The 23416-nt window shown below is 32.8% G+C and overlaps 4 protein-coding genes across 6 annotated transcripts; 2 read left to right on the plus strand and 2 right to left on the minus strand.

Moving 5' to 3' along the window:
- The first annotated feature begins 9 nt into the window (after positions 1-9).
- Positions 10-8727, plus strand: LOC106713167. The gene is made up of 8 exons (XM_045681265.1): positions 10-449; positions 3545-3719; positions 3814-3965; positions 4418-4573; positions 5564-5786; positions 7228-7391; positions 8020-8197; positions 8350-8727. Exons 1-8 carry the CDS (start codon positions 269-271, stop codon positions 8630-8632), a joined length of 1512 nt encoding a protein of 503 aa, XP_045537221.1. The 5' UTR covers positions 10-268; the 3' UTR covers positions 8633-8727.
- A 3619-nt stretch (positions 8728-12346) lies between these two features.
- LOC106713113 (inositol polyphosphate multikinase) lies at positions 12347-20975 on the minus strand. Of its 2 annotated transcripts, none has more exons than XM_045681139.1 (7): positions 20838-20975; positions 15155-15232; positions 14778-14913; positions 14272-14517; positions 13944-14132; positions 13594-13804; positions 12347-12993 (listed from the first exon to the last, which is right to left on the minus strand). In XM_045681139.1, the coding sequence occupies exons 2-7, from the start codon at positions 15218-15220 to the stop codon at positions 12519-12521; spliced, it is 1323 nt and encodes a 440-aa protein (XP_045537095.1). In that variant the 5' UTR covers positions 15221-15232; positions 20838-20975; the 3' UTR covers positions 12347-12518. The 2 variants fall into 2 exon arrangements, with proteins under 2 accessions (XP_045537095.1, XP_045537094.1); XM_045681138.1 differs by lacking the exon at positions 20838-20975 and adding an exon at positions 15729-15866.
- LOC106713161 (probable 3-hydroxyacyl-CoA dehydrogenase B0272.3) lies at positions 16406-20773 on the minus strand. 2 transcript variants are annotated; one of them, XM_014505877.2, is made up of 5 exons: positions 20551-20773; positions 19976-20248; positions 19601-19686; positions 19056-19270; positions 16406-16703 (listed from the first exon to the last, which is right to left on the minus strand). In XM_014505877.2, the coding sequence occupies exons 1-5, from the start codon at positions 20659-20661 to the stop codon at positions 16471-16473; spliced, it is 918 nt and encodes a 305-aa protein (XP_014361363.2). In that variant the 5' UTR covers positions 20662-20773; the 3' UTR covers positions 16406-16470. The 2 variants fall into 2 exon arrangements, with proteins under 2 accessions (XP_014361363.2, XP_014361360.2); XM_014505874.2 differs by lacking the exon at positions 16406-16703 and adding an exon at positions 17858-18097 and having other exon boundaries at positions 20551-20772.
- A 223-nt stretch (positions 20976-21198) lies between the features above and the next one.
- On the plus strand, positions 21199-23400 carry LOC106713163 (hydroxyacyl-coenzyme A dehydrogenase, mitochondrial). Its single transcript, XM_014505878.2, has 5 exons — positions 21199-21453; positions 21668-21943; positions 22090-22175; positions 22730-22944; positions 23087-23400. Exons 1-5 carry the CDS (start codon positions 21340-21342, stop codon positions 23326-23328), a joined length of 933 nt encoding a protein of 310 aa, XP_014361364.2. The 5' UTR covers positions 21199-21339; the 3' UTR covers positions 23329-23400.
- The last annotated feature ends 16 nt before the right edge of the window (positions 23401-23416 follow it).

Below are 23416 nucleotides of genomic sequence, written 5' to 3' on the forward strand. Positions count from 1 at the left end.
ACATTTCATACATTCAGTTCAATCGTTGTTTGTGTAATATTATTTTTAGTTATAAATATAATAGTTTAAAGTTCTTTTAAAATTTTCTTTGTGTTCCATCGATTATAAGGTTTGATGTTACCACTTAACAACGAACAAACACATGTTTACATCGTCATCAAGTGATTGTTCAAGAACTGTGCCTATATATTTTATCATAATTTAAGTGGTATATATTTCTCGGAATTACAATGTTGCGTAGATAGTTTGGTTGTGTACCGCGTGTGAAATGTCACAACATGGATACCCGGAGAGACTGTCCAATAGATCAAAAGGTTTCCAAGAGGATGGTCCAAGTCAGCCCACTATGGAAGTATTGGTGGAGACCCTTACAGGAACGGCTTTTGAAATGACAGTGTCTCCTTCTGACACAATATTTGCTATAAAATCGAAGATATTTCGGGTGGAAGGTAAGACTAGAATCTGTTACACAACTCTTGTATTTCTTTAAATCTTATAGTAAGAATGTGTAATTTAACATTGAACTTTGGATGAGGTCGATTCGTTTGGCCAAATTAATTGATCTCTGGTAGTTGGTGACCATTGGCCAAATAAAACTGATCTATGTATAATAACATATGAGTCATCTGCATAATAAATCTGTCCTACAAAATGTCAAACATGTGATAAAAATATTACATATAACTTATTAGATTAGTATTTTAGTTTGCAAAAACTTTTTTTTTTCAATTACACATGAACCACCACTTTATACAGGGAGTATTCTCAGATTACAATTATCAATTCTTTGAAATTCTTAAATACTATTGAAATTTTAAGATTATGCTTATGAAAGAACACAACAAAAATTATCATTTATTTACTTAAATAAAAGTAGATATAACAAATATTTGACTATTGTAGAAAATTTCCACTACTAACTAGCCGTGTGTAAATCAGCTCTGAAACAGTTCAGAACATGAACTGTTGAGCTGTGATTCACAACTAGATTGGCAGCTCATTATAATAGACTATAACTACATAGTATTTAAGTCAAAAAGTCACAAGTTGCCTGGTGATTAACAGTACACAGCTTGAAATTTAATTCATAACTCATGCAGATACAAATTGAGCTATGCTATGAGTTGGTTTACTGATCTGCTTCACACATGTGAGCTGATCTGCAGATCATAAATTTTAGTTGAGTTACCCATGTATTTGTATATTGCCGTCCCTCTCAACTCTTTAAGAAAAAAGAGATAACATATATATTGTAAGGCTGTTTTTTAGAAACATACAATATCAATATTATTTAACTAGCTGTCGCCCGCGACTCCGTCCGCGCGCAGTTAAATAATATAAAATAAAAAAAATGAAAAATAGATGTTGGCCGATTCTCAGACCTACTGAATATGCTCACAAAATTTCATGAGAATCAGTCAAGCCGTTTCGGAGGAGTACGGGAACGAAAACTGTGACACGAGAATTTTATATATAAGATTTACATAATACTACCCTCAGGTTAGTAAGGTCATAAATTTACCTTTAATATAACATGGGCATCAATAATCAGATCTTCTAAGGATTAATATTTGCACCCAAATACTGTTCACATTCTTAACATGTATATTATAAGGTAAAAATAAGTCGTAAGCTCCCTTTGATAAAACACTAAACCTGGATAAGGGAGAGTCCAATGAACAGCAATATTGTTTTTCCATATAGAGGTTTTTCTCTTTCAGTAGTTGCTTATCGAGGTTTGACTGTACAAGAATATAATATTGTATCTATTTTTTTAAATGGTAAAGAAACATGATTTTACAGTTGTAAAATCACATTATGTAACACATCTGCAATTATTCTGGTATTGAAGATGTCCATGGGTGTCGATGAACACCTTGGTGTTCCCGCTGCTTGTTTGCTCCTTTCTCTTATAAAAAAAATAATTATGCAACATGTTTTGCCAGTGAAAACTCACAATCAATGCATCAAAGATACAAAACCATATAGAGTTAAATTTTCCTTCTATTTTGTTTTATTACATATTTCTTACAGTGAGTCATTATTAAGTATACAAAGCTGGTAGTGTTATAAAATAACTAATGTTTAAAATAATTAAGAATGTTTTTACAATCATTTTGTTTGATTGCAAGAACAGTAAACAATGGAATGAAAAGATATTAAAAATGTCACTCACGTTTAACTTGAACTAGTTTAAAAATATACCTGTTTTTGATAAATGTATGGATTTTTAATACATATGAATGAGTGCTACAACTATGGAAGTGTAAAGGGCAGGATGAATATAAAAAAAAACAACTAAACATACTAGAATTTTTGCAGACATTGAAAAGCCGTAGCCATTTCACATAGATCCCGGAGAAGAAATTTTTAGGTTATACCTTCTATTGTATGTAAAAACTTATGCAATTTCTGATTATGGCAATATATTATGTTTTTGTTTATTTTGGTATGTTATGTGGCAGGTGTTTTCTCGTGGCTTTGTGCCAAGCTTGTGATTCATTGTCGTTACGTTACAAAGCTTGTATTTATTGCTACTATGCCAACTATGGCCTACTTCCTGATTTACTATATTTATCTTTTATTCATCTTAAGAATGATTGTTATGTTATTATGTTTATTGGAGAATAAGGTGTACAAAACATCTTACTAATATTATAAATGTGAATGTTTAGATTGATGGATGGATGGATGTTTGTTTGTAGGTATCTCAGGAACGGCTCAATGGAACTTGATAAAATTTGGTACAGATGTAGAACATAGTCTGGAAGAACACATAGCCTAGTTATGTTGCGACAACACCAACCTGAGTTGCCAGTGCGCAACATTTTGTGTACATTTTTTTTTCTTTTTTTTTTCTTCTTGGCCTTTTGTTTATTTTTCTTCAATCAATAAAAAACAGTCTTGTAAAACAGTTCTTTATTTTTAATGTGAATAAAAACATCGCTATAGAAGGCTTCAACTTATAATGTTTTTTTTTTAATTCCGCGTGTTCGAAGTCGCGGGCGACTAACTGTCGCCGTATAATAATAATTGTTAGAATATTCTTTTAACAAGTGTGTTTATGATAACTTAAGATAAAATAGTTAAATACATCTCTACTCTTGTTTTCATCTCACTATCTTTAAATGTGATAAGGTTTCATTCTATTACCTATTTTCTAAATATAATCAATAGTAAAAATAATGAGAAGTAAAACAATACATGGTACAACTTTTTTTAGCTTAAATAGGAATCCTTTTTAATTCATAATCATCTCCCGGGCCTTATCCCACTCAGGTGGGGTTGGCACACAAGATTTTATAAACCTTAAAGTTTTGGCCTATAAGGTTTTACGGCCGGCCACCTGCCTGTCACCAACTCTACTTGGGAGAAATATATTAAAATTAAATATAATATAAACTAAATAATTCAAAATTACTTCTAAAAATACACCAAAATAGAATTTATTAATAATCTTTTTTAATTGTAATATTTATTATTCGAAACATAAATTTTAATGGGCATCGTATATTAATCTTCATAGTGATTGTATTCATTTTAGGAATTCCAGTATCCCAGCAGCACTTGGTGTACAACTTACGGGAGTTGGCTGATGGGGCATCATTACGTGACCATGGGGTGGCTGCGGGCGCTCGCCTGCGCCTCGTGCTGGCGCTCCGTGGCGGACCAGTCACCACGCGTAGGCCTCCGCCCCCCGAAATACCTCCACCGGACAGGTACTGCAAGAACATTTTTATTCTAATTTCTAGAATTTTACAATTCCACCATTGATTTAATATTTTCAGTATAACATTTGTCTTGTCTGTGTAGAGATGACATAGAGTGGAGCGGTGAAGGCGGCAGTGGGGGTGGGGGGGAATGCAAGGTGGCAGTGTTGGTGTTCCGTGATGGCGAGCGAGTCAACATGGTACGCATGCGCGAGAACAGGGACGGCACCTTCTCTCCCCTGGACCATGCTAAGTGTGAGCATACATCTCTACTACTTGTTGATATTGTAGTATATAGGGGAAGATTATGTTTTCACTCTCATAAAGTTCAGACAGCCAGGAGTGGAGCTAAAAACTAACAAATTATAAATAAATACAGACAAATTGTGAACCTCCTTTTTGAAGTCGGTTAAAAAAAGGTCACTCTACAAGCGATTGTATACATAAATGTGAATAATAACACTAATTGATAAGCCGGGTAATTTTTATTTTGCCTTATTTGGATATAAATGAGGTCAATTGCAATACCAATCAATTTAACAATGTCATTAATAACTAATCTTTTTATTGAACAGTTGAACATGTTTTAATCGTCCATTAAATTTGACGATGATATCCTTTTAAATTCAAAGCATTATAATCCTAGAACTTAATTTATAGCTGTGAAGGTTAACTCTTTCTAACATGCAGTCGTTGTATATATACAGATTCATCGTCCCTGTCTCACCTGGTGGAGCACGAGGACGATGAATGTGTATCTGGTGCTCTGCCGGAGAACGCGGTGACGATGGGCAAGATGCTGGACCTCCGCCGCAGGATGGAGTCCCTCTCCCTGCACAGGAGGCGCAACCCTCACAGATCAGGTCTGTTTTATTTTATTGTTATCTACTGCAGATATTTTGTTTTTAAATATATTTTTTTATCCATTTGTAATATTTAGTGCATTTTGTTTAGTGCTGTCCTGTCTTCATTTGTATGAGTTGTGGAAGGAAGGCACTTCTGTTTATCTCTTATAAGAGAACTAACTATAGTTAAGACTTAAAATCCTTAATTATGTATGATTTTAATTAGTAATTAAAGTAAACATTAACTATTGCCTTACTGCTTCATTCAAATAAAATTCCATTTATTTAGTTACATAGAAAACCTTTTCTTTTCGTTTACTAACTTTCAATTGCGAATTTCTAAATTTAAATGCGCATACAACGAATTGGTTACCATGGCAACCATATTTGCTGATTGACTTGCAATTTTTACTCCCTTTCTTTATATTTTTTCAATTTACTCACCCCCTAAGTTTAATAGCGTGAAGATATATAGCATAAAACATGTCTTTATTATAAAAAGATTTATTCTAAAATATACCGTGAGTGTTATGATAAGGCTTTACAAAGAAGTGTGTGTTTACGCTTTTTCTTACTGTTCTACATCTGTGCCAAATTTCATCAAGATATGTTGAGCCGTTTCGAAGGTTCACACACACATGGCACAATGTTAGTAACCATACTCCTCGGAAACGGCTTAACCTAGTTTTATGTTAGTTTATATATATACTAGCTGTCGCCCGTGACTCCGTCCGCGCGCAGTTAAAAAATGGGGGAGGGGGTTATGAAAAATAGATGTTGGCCGATTCTCAGACCTATTGAATATGCTCACAAAATTTCATGAGAATCGGTCAAGCCATTTCGGAGGAGTACGGGAACAAACATTGTGACACGAGAATTTTATATATGAGATTTAATAGGTCTGAGCATCTATTTTTCATACGTCTACCAAGTTTTTTTTTTAACCACAACGCGGACAGAATCACGTGCTACAGCTAGTATATTTAACTAAATAGAAACTTGAAACAGGTGATCAAGTGGATATACAAAAGACGAGAAGTGAGGAAACACTTTCGGTGTCGAGTTTATTAGAGGACACTCATTGTGAGACTTATCTCACACGTAGCGGCTACGACTGCTACAAGCGCTACGACTGCGACTGCGCCTACGCAGACCGCTACACGCTACTGCCTCCGATCGGACACGCACACTCCAACCACTCCCTCAATGACACACTCGCTGACACTGACAGGTATGACATCACATGACACGTTATCAAAAACTATTACAGTCAAAATCTGTTATAACGACATCGAAGGGACTACTCATATTGAGTCGTAAAAACCGATAGTTGTAACAACCGGTGACAGGTATTAATAGGAAAGATATGTATATAACATTCAGCCAGAACCTTTGATTTTGGTCAATTTAACCGGTATGTTGTTCTAAACGATGTCGCCATAAACGGTTTTGACTGTACTTCTTTTATATAAATGTACCCATAATGGTCTGAATTAAATGATTTTATTATTATTTATATAAAAAAAATCTAGAAATTAATATATCGATGGCTTCTACGAATAAGGGTTAATGTACAAATTGATAATTTTTCAGGATAGGCTTTCAAAGTTTTAATCAAATATAAAAATAGGCTCTCAAACACGCAAAATACGCGCTAGCCGTGGAGTTGCGGAAAACGAGCCCTTACAACTAACTAATAGGCTCTCAAAGTTTCAACCATATAGGAAAATAGGCCACATTGTGCCTTTTATTTCAGCAAAAAAATAACATTTACACCTGTAAATGTGTATTTTGTTTAGTGCATGTTGTTAACTAAACTAAAAGGTAGATTTTAACATAAAAAAGTAAAAATTATCAATTTGTTACTTTGGCCTTTATACATAGGACTCATAGATATAGTCTGTCACCTCAGACCATAGTGAATTTTTCCTAAAAGTTAAATTTTGCAAATCGCTTCAGTAATTCTAAAGCCTTTTTATGTAAACAAATCTATCCATTTTATAATTATTCAATGAGTTTTATCAAATTTATAATCTATGCTTTTTTATTATTGTCAATGTCAAGAAAAGTAAGTTTGTATGGATGTTGGATTTTATCGAGTAAAATAAGAAATGTGTTAGAAAAAGGGAAGCTAATTCAATATGTTTTATTATTACGTACAATTACAGATTATAAAAAATAACAACTCAAATAGAAAAAAAAAAAATTAATTTTTTTTTTCCTCCTAATGCTAAAATTTTTTTTTCTAATTAATTAACTGATACTGTAACATAAAAAAATATCGTAAAAAATTATTTAAATCAAAAATAATTTGTTGAACAAAGTATAGTTTAAAGCAGGGATTCCCAAAGTGGTCGATATCGACCCCCCAAGGGGTTAAAGCATTGCTAATTCTCACTCTGTCTTCTTCTATTGACCTAAGTACGAATTAATAATAATAATAATTGATCTTAAAAGTAGGTAAATTGGCCATTAGGGGGTCTGTGGTAACAGTTTATTTTGAAAAAGGCGGTCACTTGTCCTAAATAATTTGGGAATTCCTGTCCTAAAGTAATATTTCATAAACGCAGAATTCCAAATACATTCACCTCTTTCACTGTCTTTGTGGAAACAGAGACAATATGTGTAATTACAGTGAAAACTCACTGTTATATTTATTTATATATATTCAGATTTAAATTACCCGAAACTCTGGCGGGATCAATATTGGTGAAGGGTCGTGAGGCGGATGAAGAGGCCGCCATATTGGAAGAAGGCACGGAAGGTGATGAATGTCGTCGTGATACAAACTACGCGCCCACCTCCACACTCGCGCCTTTACCTGCGCCTAAATACGGTATCTAGGCTCTTTATTTTTATTTGATAGTATAAATTATTTTCTCTAAAATTTATTTCTATATGTTTTTTTTTTGTTAATATTATAAATGAGAATGTTTGGATTGATGGATGGATTTTTGTTACTATATATCTCCAAAATGATGTTACAGTTATCGATTAAATTTGTCACAGATGTAGAATATAGTTTAGAAGAATATATAGGTTAATTAATAAGTTTTTTTTATTCCGTATGGAAGAAGTCGCGGGCAAAAGCTAGTTATATGATAAATTGTAAATATAGAAAAATTAGCAGTCGTCCGCAACTCTATTCTTTCAGACTGTATTATATACATCTATACAAAATTTCATCCAAATCCATGCAGCCGTTTGTATATCCATTATAACAAACATCCATCCATCCATCCATCCTGAACCTACACATTAATTATAGTAAGATAATAATTTGTATACTTTAGGTGATAAAAAACTAGATCTTACTAGTATAAATGACAATGTTTGGATGGATGGACAATGTTACACAGATGTAGATTATAGTATGAAAGAATACATAGACTACTTTATTATGTTTTTTTTTATGATGTGTGGACGGAGTCGCAGGCGACAGTTAGTATAATATAAATATGTAGGTGCACTTGTGGGCGGTGAAGTGCGCAGCTGGAGGCGGGGCTTCGGGTCCAGCTCTCAGCTGGCGGGCGGAGCTGCCGCCGCGGCCGATGTCTGCGCAGGACTTCGCCCCCCGCCTCCACACAGAGCACCTCCACTCTCCGCCTCCACATCCGACCTGGAGACACTAACAAGGAATAGGTGATTAATTAATCTACAATTATTACTTCCATTTTTTTGCTGTATACGTACAAAAAAATTTTTTTTTTTTTCAGTTTTAGTCAGAAAAAAAAACATTAAAAAATAATGATTGTAAAGTATTTTAAGTATTTTATGATTTTGTATTATTACAGAATATTACCAGCTTTGAGTCGACATCGCAATCGTGAGCATTTACATCTGAGCGATGATCGTCTGGAACTTTCGCCGCACGTTTCACCGCAACCGCAACCGCAGCCGCAGTGTCAACCGCAACCGCAACCGCGACGTTTGCGGTGCGCCCTTTGCCGTCGGAGACTCGGCGCTGCGACGGAACACCGCTGCCGTTGCGGTGGAGCATACTGTGCACCACATCGCTACGCTGAGGTACACGGCTGTAACTATGACTATAAAACACTCAGCCCTCACCACAACTGATACCACCCCCCCCCCACCACCATCCCCACTACACGCATACTATCCACACTCAGAGACGTTACACATAAATTAGGCTTTAAGATATCTGAGTGTGACAGTTTTAGCATTCAAAATTTGACTTGGCACTTCATGAATAAGAGTACTCTACTATCTGATGTGCCAACTCAAATGCTAACTAACAACTATACATGGTTACTGCACTGAGGTAACATTGTTACAGTTTTCAGAGATGTGCAACTTGTTTTATGCGAATGTTTCTGCAGTGTAAACAGAGAAACATACACTGGTACAATATCTGGTTTGATATTTAAATCAATAACAGTTTATAATTTTGTTTTTATTTCATATAAGGTCTTTTTTTTATTTGTGTGATTTTTATAAATGGGATTTAGAAGAAAATTAAAAAATTTGTTAAGTAAAGTTGTGATTAATTATTGATTCTGTGGATCATTTTTTTTAATGACTCAGATATTTAGAAACATCTTGAAATTGTTTTTTGCAAATGAATAAATTAAATGCAAACCAGCTTTTGTATTAGTAAATTTCCCGGGACTGATTTTCAATATAATTAAAAATATTAAAAAAAATTATAATGATTCAATTAAAATTCATTTTTTAAACAAAAAAATATTTTAATTATTCAACAAATGTTGTGTAGTATTCTATTTTGATTTTAACAGTAATTTTATCTTATTAATAATATAGTCAATTATCATAATTTTTTTTTATTTATTCGGAAAAATAAACTTTTATCCCAATTTAATTATATATATATTGAATAAATCATTTTAATGATTTGAGATGTATGTAATGATAAAATGAAAATCAATTCTCTAATTATTTTATTAATTCACTCATAATTATTTAAAATAATATTTTAAATGAGTAGATTTATTATTAATGCAAGTCATTAAAGTTTAATGATTTTATAAATCATTTTAAATTCGACTTTAATTTGACGAATTTTCAAATTTTTTATGATTATAATTTTAATGATAAAATATTAAGTATTTACGATACAAATTTTGTAGTAAGTTGCAGTGAAAATTGAATAGTTTTTTTTTTTATTTTTAATGGACTAATTTTTTTTTTATTTTAATGAAAATGTTAAATGATTTGAAATTCGGTCCTGGAGAAATTTGAATCATTAAATTTATAATGAGAAGTGTCTTATTGCACGTCACAGTCCAGTATTTGTGAACTCGACGTGTGTTCTAGTTGTAAAGTTTTCACCGCGACGGATATATCTTGATACTTGTTATATTTGATTTATCTCAGTATTGCCAGTTTAAATTGTCCTTTCACTTCACTCAAAAAAAAAAAAATTAAAAGACTAACTGCACTGTACCACGAAAAAAAATTTTTTTTTCTTTAAAGTTTATGACACTATTTAATAAAAAAAAATGTCTTAAATTTTAGTTAATTGTGTGTTTGTTTTTTTTTTTAGTTTGCTAGTTATAACTTCTCTCGTTCGTCAAATAAATAGATTAAACGTGTTTAATGTGACCTACTTTGGAGGAGTTTTATAATCTGTCATCTGTCATCTGTGGTATCTCTTGCCGCCATTTAATTGATTCTGCGCGTACGCAATTTTGATTTAGATAATTTGATATTTAATGACTATCAATGAAATCCAATCTGTTTTGTAACTAGTTTATTTTATAAATCTTGTTTTTTTGACAGATGAAAGTCGGTGCTTTTATAGTTTTGTTCTTTTTTTTCGGTTCCTCTCTGGCTTCTTTCTTAATGAAACATAATTTTTTTCCAACTCCCTTTTATTATATTACTAGCTTTTACCCGCGACTCTGTCCGCGCGGAATAAAAAACAGAAAACGGGGTAAAAATTATCCTATGTCCGTTTCCTGGTTCTAAGCTACCTGCCCACCAATTATCAGTCAAATCGATTCAGCCGTTCTTGAGTTATAAATAGTGTAACTAACACAACTTTCTTTTATATATATAATAGATTAAATAATTTAATCTTGAATTTTTATTTATTATTCGTGTATTGTATATTTGAAAAAAGTTTCAAGTTTTTTTTTTTATAATAAAGAAGTTATCAAAATATATCCGAAGCTGGAAATATATAAGTTAATATAGTATTCTATTGTTCGTTGGTGTGTTTGAAGATATTGTGGTATTGTAGAGGACGTCAGTGTACTTGTGGGAGGTGTTTGAGAGCGCTCGTGTGTTAACACCAATCTCAGATCTAACATATTGTGATATTCCGACCTAAATTAAGGTGAAAATGTTGAAATTTCTCCGCCATTTGTGTAGTTTTTTTTTTTCATATGGAAAATATAATTGAGAAAATTTATCAAAAAAAAAAGATGTAATTAAATATATAATACTCTAATGTAAAATGCTATTACAAGGTGCTTGTTGTGCTGCGTCTGTTTTTTTTATTTTTTTTTTTTCATTGTATATTATATGGTAACACTAGATTTATTTGATGCTTGTAACATTAATGTAAAACATCGTATAAGACATGTTATAGATTAAAAAGCATGTTTATGGTTTTTTTTTTAAATTTAATTTGTTTATGATAATGTTTCTTCGCTCGTGTGTTTTGGTTTTCATTAATTAGGTTAATATTTGCTTTATATTTTAAGAGTGCATTAAATTTAACTAAAATCTTTGTTTCTATTATTATTTATATTTGGGACCTCACGGCTATTATGTATTACGTTATTATTTACATTATAGACATTAAAAAAAAATTGTTGTAAAAAAATTATGTCAAATGTCAATTTTTTCGGCAATTTTTTTTTTGGGGAAAAATTTAATAATGTCAATATGTACTACGATTTGACGCATTTTTAATAAAAAAATGTTTGCTACAATTTGTATACTTAACTTTAATTATATTTTATTTGTATAAGTTTGATTATTTTTCTTTATTTTTGTTTAAACTTACCTTTTATTGTGCTGAAAAGCATTTATTAAGTAATAACGTTGCTCCATACAAACTTTGGACCCTTATATTGGACCCTAAGGGGACGAATTTCGTAAAATCCCTTCTTAGTCCCAACAGGGACCTTCATGCAAAATTTCAAGTCTAGACTTAGCGGTTTCGTCTGTGAGTAGTATAGTTGAGTCAGTCAGTTTACTTTTTTATATATATATAAGTTTAAATAATCACTTTTAATGGTTATCTAAATTTACGTATCTTGTTTTCAGATAATTCCTGCAATTTACAATTTACTTACTTTTGGTTTCTGAGACCAAAAACTCTGTATAAAATAGACAATATGTTTTAAAATGAGATTATTGTCTTAGAAACCCACTGTTAGTGTTTTATTTAGTAAAGCAATTTATATTTTTATAATATTTATTTCTTTTTGTCATATTCATTTATATGGTCATTGACTCGTCTCTTAATGTTGATTTGTAAGAAAAATCTACCCTAAAAGATCGCAAAAATAACAATTAAATGACTGTGCGTAGTTGTGACAGCTTTTTTTTTATATATGTGAATATTTTGTGAAATTTTTCTATGTCTGCTGATACCTTTTCGAGATAAACTTGCCGCCGTGAGGTCGATATCTTCGCTAATTCACCGCCTGTTTCTTGAGGATGTGTTATATTTGGGATGTAAAATTTTTTTTTTGGCTGATTTAAAAAATAATATACTTATAATGCGAAAGCGAAAAATGTCTTTTATTTAAAAAAAACAACTATAATAATTTTATTTTAACATAAATTAACGCCTTAACATGAAAAAAGGATTATTATAAATTAACATATTATTTATTATGACTTTAATAACAACAATAAATGAACTTAAATGACTTATATTCGGTTTCTGAGACCAAAATTACTGTATAAAAAATATTGTTGTTTGGATTTCGGTCTCAGAAACCGATGATAAATATCTCTTAATCTGTCAGAAAACCTGATCATCCGTCTCTTGGAGTAACATTTCAAAGATCTGAACCAAACTGTCGATGCCCTCTTTGAAATTATAATCTATTTTATGTTCATCTTCATCGAAGTAAGCGTGCGCGAAGTCAATCAGTTTGACTGCACCCCAAGGGTTGGGGTGAGGAAGTTCGCTGCACAGCTGATCTAAAGTGGCTCGATAATTCATTTTAATTTTAGATAGTTTATTTTCGTAATTATGTTCGAAAGAATGATTATGATTCAAACGCTCCAGGGCTTCGGACCAAGGGGATGTGATAGGAGGAGGAGGTGAGAAGTATTTCCTTGTGAAAGACATGGGACTGAGCGGTACGGAGTTCACCTTACGGTAGACGGGCCCTTGGGAGCCGAGTTGACCACTGAAATTGGAGCCCGCGGTCGGACTGTCCGTGGAATGTATTGATTTACGCCTCGTTATAGGTTTGTACGAGGAACGATTCCTGAAACATTAAAAAGATAAGATAAAGTTCAACTTTAGAGATGCCGGCAGAGAATTCCATTATGTACCAAAGTATGTATCGAGAGCATCGGTGGCTCAGGAGTTAAGCACGTGCTTGCAATCTGCAGGTCCTGGGTTCGAATCCCGCCATGTACCAATGTGTTTTTCGATTCTCGATTTATAAATGTATATTTATCCGACGTTCTTACAGTGAAGGAAAACATCGTGACGCAACCTGTACATCTCTGAGAAGAAATTCAGTAATAAGTATGAAGTCAACTCGCACTTGGTCAGTGTGGTTGACTATTGCCTGGTCACCCCCTTACTTAGGGTAGGTTCCGAGCTCCTCAGTGGGGATGTATAGTGAACTGATGATATATCGACAGAGATAAATAAAGTGAAACATCGGGTTGATGTTATTGTTTAAAACAAAATTTCTTTCACAACTTTTCAACTTAAAACTTTTAAACTTAAATAATATTATGACATAGATTTATAAAAAAATCCTTAGCAGGACTTTATTTAATGATCATTTAGTTTTATTTAGTTTGTTTTAAGGGTGAATTAAAGCCGTGTCATCGGAAATAAAAAAATCACATACTGTGTGCAACAAGTGCGCAATCTCGCGGCGTCGTACACGAGCAGTAGCGAGGTGGAGGAGAGACGCAGAGGACGAGCTCGTGACGCCCAACGCTGCAGCGCCCACAGCCCCGCCAGCTGCTGCAGCACCAGCGCGCGACATGCCGCACCCCCAACACCCCCCACACCACCAACACCCCCCACCTCACCCGCGTTCAGGTAGTTGCGGATAGCTAGCACAACAAATTGAACTCTAATCAACTTTAACCCTTTTCTCATCATCGGTTCAAATTTAACCGATCACAATATCAATAAAAAACATGACAGTTTGTAGGTTTGTAAAGGGAGTGTCACAATGTAGTGTGTTCTCACCGGCGATGACCATCTGTCCGTGCAGACGCTTGCCGTGGTCCTTGCCGTACTTGTGCAGGTCACCGCGGTCCAGGCGGTACACCTGGTATCCGGGGATGCAGAAGCAGAACTCCTGCTTGCAGCGCCGGTACTTGCTCTCCTCGCTCGCGATCTTCTCCGCGCTCGCGAACTTATCCCAAGTCCGCTTACCTGTGCAGTAGTGCAAAACTAAAAGTCTAAACAGTCTAAGGAACAAGATCAGAAGACGCCACCATACATGAATCCATGTTTAACTGTCAAGAGTTAGAGACAGTTACTAAATCCACGATAACTGTTGCAAAAATCCTACCAATCTTGACATCCATAATGCAAGGTTCCAGCATCCTCTCAGTGAGGTCTTCCAGCATGATGTACTCCAGTTCATGTCCGTTGTAAGCGAACTGCCGCACGCCGTAGTACTGCGGCGTGAACTTGCGCAGCTCCAGCAAGTCAGGGTCCTTGGTGGTGGCCAGCCTCTCGTAGAACTCCACTTCGCGCTTCTGAGATTCCTTTAATATCGGCTTTAGTATCCTGCCGTTGCTGCATTGAAGAAGACCTGCAGGTACACAACTTTCAGAGCCGACTCGCCTTGGGGAACATGACATTGAATTTTTATTCTAGTACCACAGATAACAATTGATCAACATTTAGAAATAATGTTCATTCTTTTGTAATGCTCAATTTAGCAAAGTGACCTCTCGAGAGTGTACAATGACGGAAAATAAAGGTTCACAAGTAAAAGAAAAAGAGGGATTCACAGAAATCATTAAAAGAACGTAAAAAAGTATTTAAATCTATGAGCTAAGTAATACATACCTAGATACTTTGTATCCTTTGTGGTTTGGTGTCCAGCGACCTGGAGCGCGTATTTGTGGACCTCCGGAGACTCTGTCGGCAACACAAAAGGTCGCGCCGTCATCTCGTCCTCGCGAGGACGCAGCCCGTAGTGTACCTATTCACAATTATAAACAAAACTTTCTATTTACGGCAAAACAAGTCCCCATACTGAATCTTTTAAAATGATATTAAATTTATATAATAAACAATAAATTGCATCAAATTTAAGCTAATACAAAAGAAGTTACATTTATAACCATAGTATGAGTCATTTCTTATATTTTATCTGCGTGATGGTTCTTCCTTAGTGAATTAAACGATTCTGAGTATGGTCATAAAATTAAATATTAAATTACCTGATAAATAGACCTCATCCGCCGTATCGGCTGTCTTTTTTTCTGCTTTTGGCACACATCACTCATTTAGCAAAGGACCTGTGAACACCAAAGTATCTATAAATTCTATACGTTATTTTAACTAATGCTTTGACATTGATGGTCGTAATTATTAATGGGGGTAGATGAAAATATTAACTCAAAAAACTGGTTGCGTAGTTTGGCAAGAAATTACAATATTATCCAAAGGTATTTTTTAAATAATTAAAATTTATTTTTAAATACGTTATACCAGCCTTTTAAAAAAGTTAGGTAATGTCTATTTATATAGGTATTTGAATTTGTTATTAAATATTTAAAATATTAGAAAATTGCAAGATAGACAAGTCATTCACCCTAAAGGTAAGTGCAACACCACAACTGCACTTGCCACCTTGACTGATAACTTTGTCTTACTACCCAAATATTATCATACATTATGTACTTTATTATATACTTTAATAAAATAATAATTGCGTAACCTTCACTTAACAATGAATAAAAATAACCACAACTATCCATAAATTACGTTAAAAATAATAAAAAGGTCACTCACACAATACGATATTGGCAAAAATAAAGTGTATTAAAGACGACAAAGTGCCAGTCGACGAGTTTATATAAAAATACGTGTTAGCAAAAATTACTCAGAAAACTCGAATTATCTAATCGAATGTAAATCATTGTAGACGTTTACTTATCGAATCTTTTTATACATTTGATCGATGTGTAGATAAAAATATTACGTTTACAATCTTAATGTTATTTTCCTTAGCCTGAAATATTTCCTGTCTTGCGAAGTTTAACATATATTTCTAATAAGTTTTCATAGAAAAAAATATTGAACTGTTAGTTTGTAGACTAATACTGACTTTTACGCTTTAGTTAGTACTAAATCTTACTAATAATATAAATGCAAATGTTTAGATGGATGAATGTTTCTTTGAAGGTATCTCCGAAACGGCTCAACGGATCTTGATAAAATTTGTCACAGATGTAGAACATAGTCTGGCAGAACACAGAGGCTACTTATTACGTTTTTTTTAAAATTCCTAGCGGATGAAATTGCGGGCGACAGCTAGTCATAAAATAATACACAAGTATACTACAAACGATTTATTTATTTAAATAAAGTCAGTTAAGTTATCTTTTCCAGTCTCCTTTAACATCATATTCGCATTTTTTTTAATCTACATTTTTCAACAGAAAGTCCTTCTCTTTTTAATTTTTTTATTACTTACAATAATTACTAGTAAATCTACAAAAATCAACCTAACTTACATTTCAATTTACAACTATCATTTATATTTATAAATACCCTCTCCACTCTTTCTTCCAACTTTTCCTTCCTCCACTAATTTATTCAAAAGACTAATAGGTTGGAATACGGATAGACCGGTCTTCTGGTGCATGATCTGTAGGATGTACTTCTTAGTATCGAGGCCGGTGAAGTCCGCCAGTTCTAGAGGTCCCATGGGGAAGCCGGCGCCTAGCTTCATTGCCGTGTCTATGTCAGAAGCGGTCGCGTCACCTAAAATTATTTTTTTACAAGAATAAGACCTAAAAAACGGTTAAATCTATTTCGATTCCTTATTCTCATATCAATAATATGAGAGGTATTTCCGTTCAAGATATGGAAATCTAATCGAAGCCAATAGCGTATACATTGCGTATCTTTCAAATAGACCTAAATATTGTAAAAAAAAGAAATAATCTTTACTATAAGTCGAACGCCATATTGTTTTATATTTTCAACGGTAAATTTATTAATCTATATACTCGTATATAAAAGAAAGTCGTGTTAGTTACACTATTTATAACTCAAGATCGGTTGAACTGATTTAGCTAAAAATTGATGGGGAGGTAGCTTAGAACTAGGAGACGGACATACGAACTTTTTTATCTTGTGTGCATTTTTTTTATTCCGCGCGGACGGAGTCGCGGGTAAAAGCTAGTTTTAGAAAAAGAAATAAAGTGAAGTTAATTCTCCGCAAAAATAATTCCGCAGTCAATTATTATTTACGTATCTAGCATTAAAAAAATATTTACTAAAGTTTGTTTAAAACAATTTTGGTGTTTTTGGAACAAAATGTAATCCGTTCAATAAAAAAACTAAAGATTAATTTAATCAACTATGAGTATGCCTTATCAAGTTATGGTTCCTTTGATACGAGTTGAACCGTTTACTTGTTATGTTTTTTTACATGCGTCATAACAAAATATTATAATATTTATAGGATTACTATTATCTGATAGTAGGTGTAGCAAACATTTCCACAATGTTTCTATTCATTTTAAAAATTCTCATATAAAGTAAATTGTTTTCCGAAATGTGAATATATTTCAGGATCTAATTAAAACATTTTATTCATTTAAAAAATTTATTAACCAGTCAGTATAAAAATAAAATTATATTAAAAAAAAAATTTAATAGCAATTTTTTAGATTATCTGTATAATTCTAACCCCAAAAATATTACATTCTTCTTTTTATTTTTATACTAAGAAAAGAGAAAAAATAGAGAGAACATTATGTTAAAAAAATATATTGTCTTGCAAATATAAAATATAATACAATAAGCATTATTGACATTTAAAACTTTCAGTCTTCAACCAGCACCTTTAAATAGTTATAATATTTCGGAGTATAAATTACGTTGTAAAATGTTTACAAAAATTACACCTTAATTTTATTTTTTATATTTGTAGAATCCTTCTCCACTCTTAATACCCAGTTTTCCTTCTACCACCATTTTATCTACAAGTGGTATCGGTTTGAAAACTGGATTATTGGTTTTTTCATACATCACTTGAAGAGCAAACTTGTTTGTATCAAGTCCTGTATAGTCCGCCAACTCAAATGGACCCATTGGATATCCTGCGCCTAACTTCATACCAATGTCAATATCTTCTTTAGATGCATCACCTTAAAATATCACTCAAATAAGTCCCATTCAAAATTTAAAACTTTAATACCCTTATCCCAATAAGCAAAGACACGCACTTTTATATTGCAACCCTGGTTACGAAAATATAAGGTATAATCTATGGCTACGAGATTAAAAATGGCCGCCATCAGTTTGTTGCTTAATAAAAAAATTATCTTTTCCTTATTTACAAAATTATTAAAACATTCAGAAATAATTATGTCAATTTAATAGAATATAAAGCTATGTAAAAATGTTACTTACATGCCTATACAAAAGCATTGAAGCAGCAATGACGATTTTTTATATCAAACTATAATGTTCCAAGCCGAAAAGCGAAATTCATACAATAAACATGCAAAACGTATTAAAGTAACATAATTAAAACCAAAAACCGTGCCTTTTTAAGTCAAACAAAAACATAAGCCTTAACCAACTATCCATATTCCATTCATAAAACCACATTTAACTTATTACTTAAAAATATGTTACGGTAAAAATGATTAATTGAAAATTATTTACAACTTTCTATCATTATTAATAACTAGCTGTCGCCAGCGACTCTGTCCGCATGGAATTAAAAAAAAACTTAATTAGTAGCCTATGTGTTCTTCCAGATTATTTTCTACATCTTTGCACATTTAAACATCCATCCATTTAACCTTTCGTATTTATAATATTAATAACTAGCTTTTACCCGCGACTCCGTCCGCGCGGAATAAAAAAAAAATGCACACAAGATAAAAAAGTTCCTATGTCCGTCTCCTAGTTCTAAACTACCTCCCCATCATTTTTCAGCTAAATCAGTTCGACCGATCTTGAGTTATAAATAGTGTAACTAACACGACTTTCTTTTATATATATACATAGATAGATGATAGAAAATTGTTAATAATTTTTCATTTATCAAATTTACTGTAACATATATATCAAAAAATTATCACAATATCAACTAACCTCTCTCATATAGTCTTATAGCTTCTGCACTGTAAGGTCCCAATAGTCTGTTCACTACAAATCCAGGTGTATCTTTACAGGTTATACATGTCTTGCCGACCGACTTGCCCCACTCCATCATTGTCTGATAAGTGGCATCAGAGATGTGATCACCTTTGATCACTTCTAAAAGACGCATTACTGGGACTGGGTTGAAGAAATGTAGACCACCATATCTGTGTAACATATAACATAATAAGAAAAAAAAAAGAAAATCTTATATATAAAATTCTCGTGTCACGGGGTTCGAACTTGAACTCCTCCGAAACGGCTTGACCGATTCTCATGAAATTTTGTGAGCATATTCAGTAGGTCTGAGAATCAGCCAACATCTATTTTTCATAACCCCCCCCCCCCATTTAGTTTTTTTTAACTGCGCGCGGACGGAGTCACGGGCGACAGCTAGTAATTTATGTTTCATTTAAATAGGTATATTATTAAAATAATATAGTGAACATAGAAAGAAATATCACTTAATATTATTTGATAGTTTAAAAAATTTTTACCTATCTTTCCTTTTGATGCCTGCACCAATCTCATTAATGGAGATAGAAGATGTGTTAGTAGCTAGTATAGTATGCTCTGGTGCCAACTGAAATTTAAAACAGAACAGATTATATAAATATTGCTGCCAGTCAATATATACTGGCTGGCAATATACAGAACAATCAATAGAATAAAGAAGAATTAGAACTTAGTAGAATGCAGAAGAATACCTAAATAAAATGTTTTAGAATGTTGTAGTCATTCTATCTTTCAATAGCACTTCCGAATTTACTTTTTTGGACAAAAAATGTTTCAAAGAGTTTTCTTGTCTCAATATCTCTATCTAGCCAGTAGTTTTTTAAACATCACAGGTTTGTTAAATGAAATAGTATTACCTGATCAAGCTTATTAAATAGCTCTTGTTTAAAATCAAGTTTTTCAACAATAGCTTCAATAATCAGGTCTGCATTAACACCATCCTCTAGTTTTGTGGACACTTGAATTCTATTATATGATTCTTTGACAAAGTTTTCAATCTTGGCCAAATCATCTTTGTACATCTTCTTTCCGACTCTTGTCAAGTTGTATTGTATTGATTTTTGTGCTTTATCCAGTAACTCTGGTTTTATGTCAACTATTGTTACATTTTGACCTGCTTGAGCTGCAACCTTTTAAAAAATAACAAAACAATTTTAAATTAATACATACATTTTAATTGATAATTGGCGTCATAAATTTTAAATCTGTACATAAAAAGTTAATTTCAGATGCATAACTATGCAAATAGATACATTGTACTCATAGTACATTGAACCTATTAAATATGTGTAAAATGCAAATAATATCTTATGTTAGTTAATTAGATATTACTGTTGAAATCGTGTGTTTCCCTCTTTATTTACATAAAAAAATAATGTGAATGAAACTTTGTTAATATAAGTACCTATATTCAAATTTAAACGTAACTTACTTGTGCGATTCCTGATCCCATAAGCCCACCTCCGACTACAGTAACCGTCTTAATTGCATTTAAAGACGATGAGCTAGAAAACTTTCTAGTTAGGGCGACAAATTTGTTCATTTTTAACTTCTTCACACTTTTCGACCAAGTAAAATACAGTAAATGCACTTTCCGAACCGTTCAATGTTCAGAAAGAAAACTTATCTCGGCAAGTACTATCACATAAGCCGATGTTGTACGAAAACAAACGAATGATATTTGTTATCAAAAAAGTTAAATGATAAGAATGTACTCACCTGTCATTGAAGAGTATCTTGCAAGCTTACACATTTTGTTGAAACAATCCCACAATTATTGCAAAAGTCTAAATGAAATCAACATATGGTTGCTTTAAAAATTTTATAAAATTTTAAACATTAAAAACTAGATACATACAAACACATACAAACATTTGATTTGACATATACGTTCCATTCTTACCACCGGAACAATTTTGTACTGTAAAGTTTTATTTTTTGCACAAACTTGTTATTTAAAACATTTTTGACTATTTTCTACTTCTGTAACTGAACCTAAAAAGATAACGTCTATTTAAAAAAGGAAAAGTGGTATAGTCACGGCTTCCTTTTCGGTTTTCCTTTAATAATGTAAAAAATCAAACGCTAAAATAAAAGTAGTATTTCAGATTGGAACGGAACGCAGCAAGTATCTAAAGGCCAGTGAACTTTGGAATTTATATTGTAACTTTGTACAACTTTTATTTCACATTTAAAGATAGTCGTTATTAAATCAGAAAATATGAATCAATTAGGAGTAATTACTAGGCAATTTTCATGTTCTTCAGCTGTTCAAAGCGCAATTAAAAATGTAACAGTAATAGGAGGTGGGCTGATGGGATCTGGCATAGCTCAGGTATTATTATAGCTAATTATTATTTAATCAGAAGCATTTATATAATATTCTGTATACCTTGCCATTGATTTTGATATCAGTATAAAAACTCTGTACTTTTTTAATTATTAATTTATTTTTCATCTATAGTAAAGTTTATGTCATGCCCAATTTTCATAACATTTACATTGTTTTTAATATCATAATGTTAAAAAAAACTCATATTGTTTGGCAGGTAGCTGCACAGGCTGGTCAGAATGTCACACTGGTGGATGTGAATGGTGACATCTTGGCAAAGGCCCAGAAGTCTATCGGCAACAACCTTGGCCGTGTCGCAAAGAAGATGTACAAAGACAATCCACAGGAAGCAGAGAAGTTTGTCTCCGAGTCTATGGGTCGAATTAAAACGGCCACAGATCCAGTAAGTGGGTCACAGACTGCTGATCTTGTGGTTGAAGCTATTGTGGAGAATATTGATATTAAACATCAGCTATTTCAAAAATTGGATCAAGTAAGTGCTATTTGATAAAATGTATTATATTGTCATCAGTTATCATCATCATAACAACCTGAATTGAAGAAGAATGATAAAATATCTAACATGTTCTTAAGTATAAAATGCTTAATTTTTGAACTGTACCGCTCAATTAATTCCAGGCTGCTCCAGATCACACAATATTTGCATCAAACACTTCTTCTCTGTCTGTTAATGAGATTGGAGCTGTGGTCAAGAGGAAAGACAAGTAAGTTTCATATTGAGAACTAAGATTCTTTTATCTTATTTATAACTTACTAGCTGTCGCCCGCGATTCCGTCTGTGCAGAAAAAAATATAAGTAGCCTATGTCTTCTTCCAGACTATGTTCTACATTTGTGTCTAATTTCATCAAGATCTGTTGAGCCTTGGGAGATACCTTCAAACCAACATCCATCCAGTCACATTTGTTATGTTCAGATGGATATTTGTTAGAAGGTATCACCAGAATTGCCCATAAGATCTTGCTAAAATGTTTGCAGAAATGAAGAACATATGCTGGAAGATCACAGACTCTACTGATGAAGTTTTTAAATTCGTAACTGACTGATTTTTCTATTCGTTGCGGACAACAGTTAGAAATATTGTAAATACGAAAGTTTGGATGGATGTTTGTTAGAAGGTATCTTCAGAATGGTGCCAACATTTTGCAAAAATTTAGAACATAAGTTTTAAGATCACAGAGGCTACTAATTAAGTGTTTTTTATTCGTGCGGACTGAGTCACAGACAACAGCTAGAGTTATAACTTATTTTCATACCAGGTTCGGTGGATTACATTTCTTCAATCCAGTGCCAGTGATGCGTTTATTAGAAGTAGTCCGTGGTGCGGAGACATCTGAAACTACTTACAGGAGCATGATGGACTGGGGCAAAGCCCTGGGAAAGACTTGCATCACCTGCAAGGACACACCTGGATTTGTGGTGAATAGGCTATTGGTGCCTTATATTGCGGAAGCCATAAGACTATATGAAAGAGGTGGATATTTTTATTCATAGAATTTTATTTGTCTATTCAATGTTTAAAGTATTTGAATAAACACAAATTATTTGATAAATCCATGCTATATTTCTACATAGATTAAAAAAGTTAAGGCTTTTATGAAATGTCTTGTTTTAAGGTGATGCATCAGCGAAAGACATTGATATAGCTATGAAATTGGGAGCTGGGTATCCCATGGGTCCATTAGAATTGGCAGACTATGTAGGACTGGATACCAACAAGTTTATACTCGACGGCTGGCACAAGAAATACCCTGATCAGCAACTCTTTAAGCCAATACCTTTATTAAACAAATTAGTATCGGAGGGTAAATTAGGAGTGAAAACTGGTGAAGGTTTTTATAAATATGAGAAGAAATAAAGTGAGATTTTTACAGGAATTTTTGAAAGTTTTTTTGTAAAATTTAAGGATAATTGATAGCATATTTATATTGTATTGTGAATAAAAG

This window comes from Papilio machaon, chromosome 15 (genome assembly GCF_912999745.1).
Source record: "Papilio machaon chromosome 15, ilPapMach1.1, whole genome shotgun sequence".
In the NCBI taxonomy this organism is placed as follows: Eukaryota; Metazoa; Arthropoda; class Insecta; order Lepidoptera; family Papilionidae; genus Papilio; species Papilio machaon.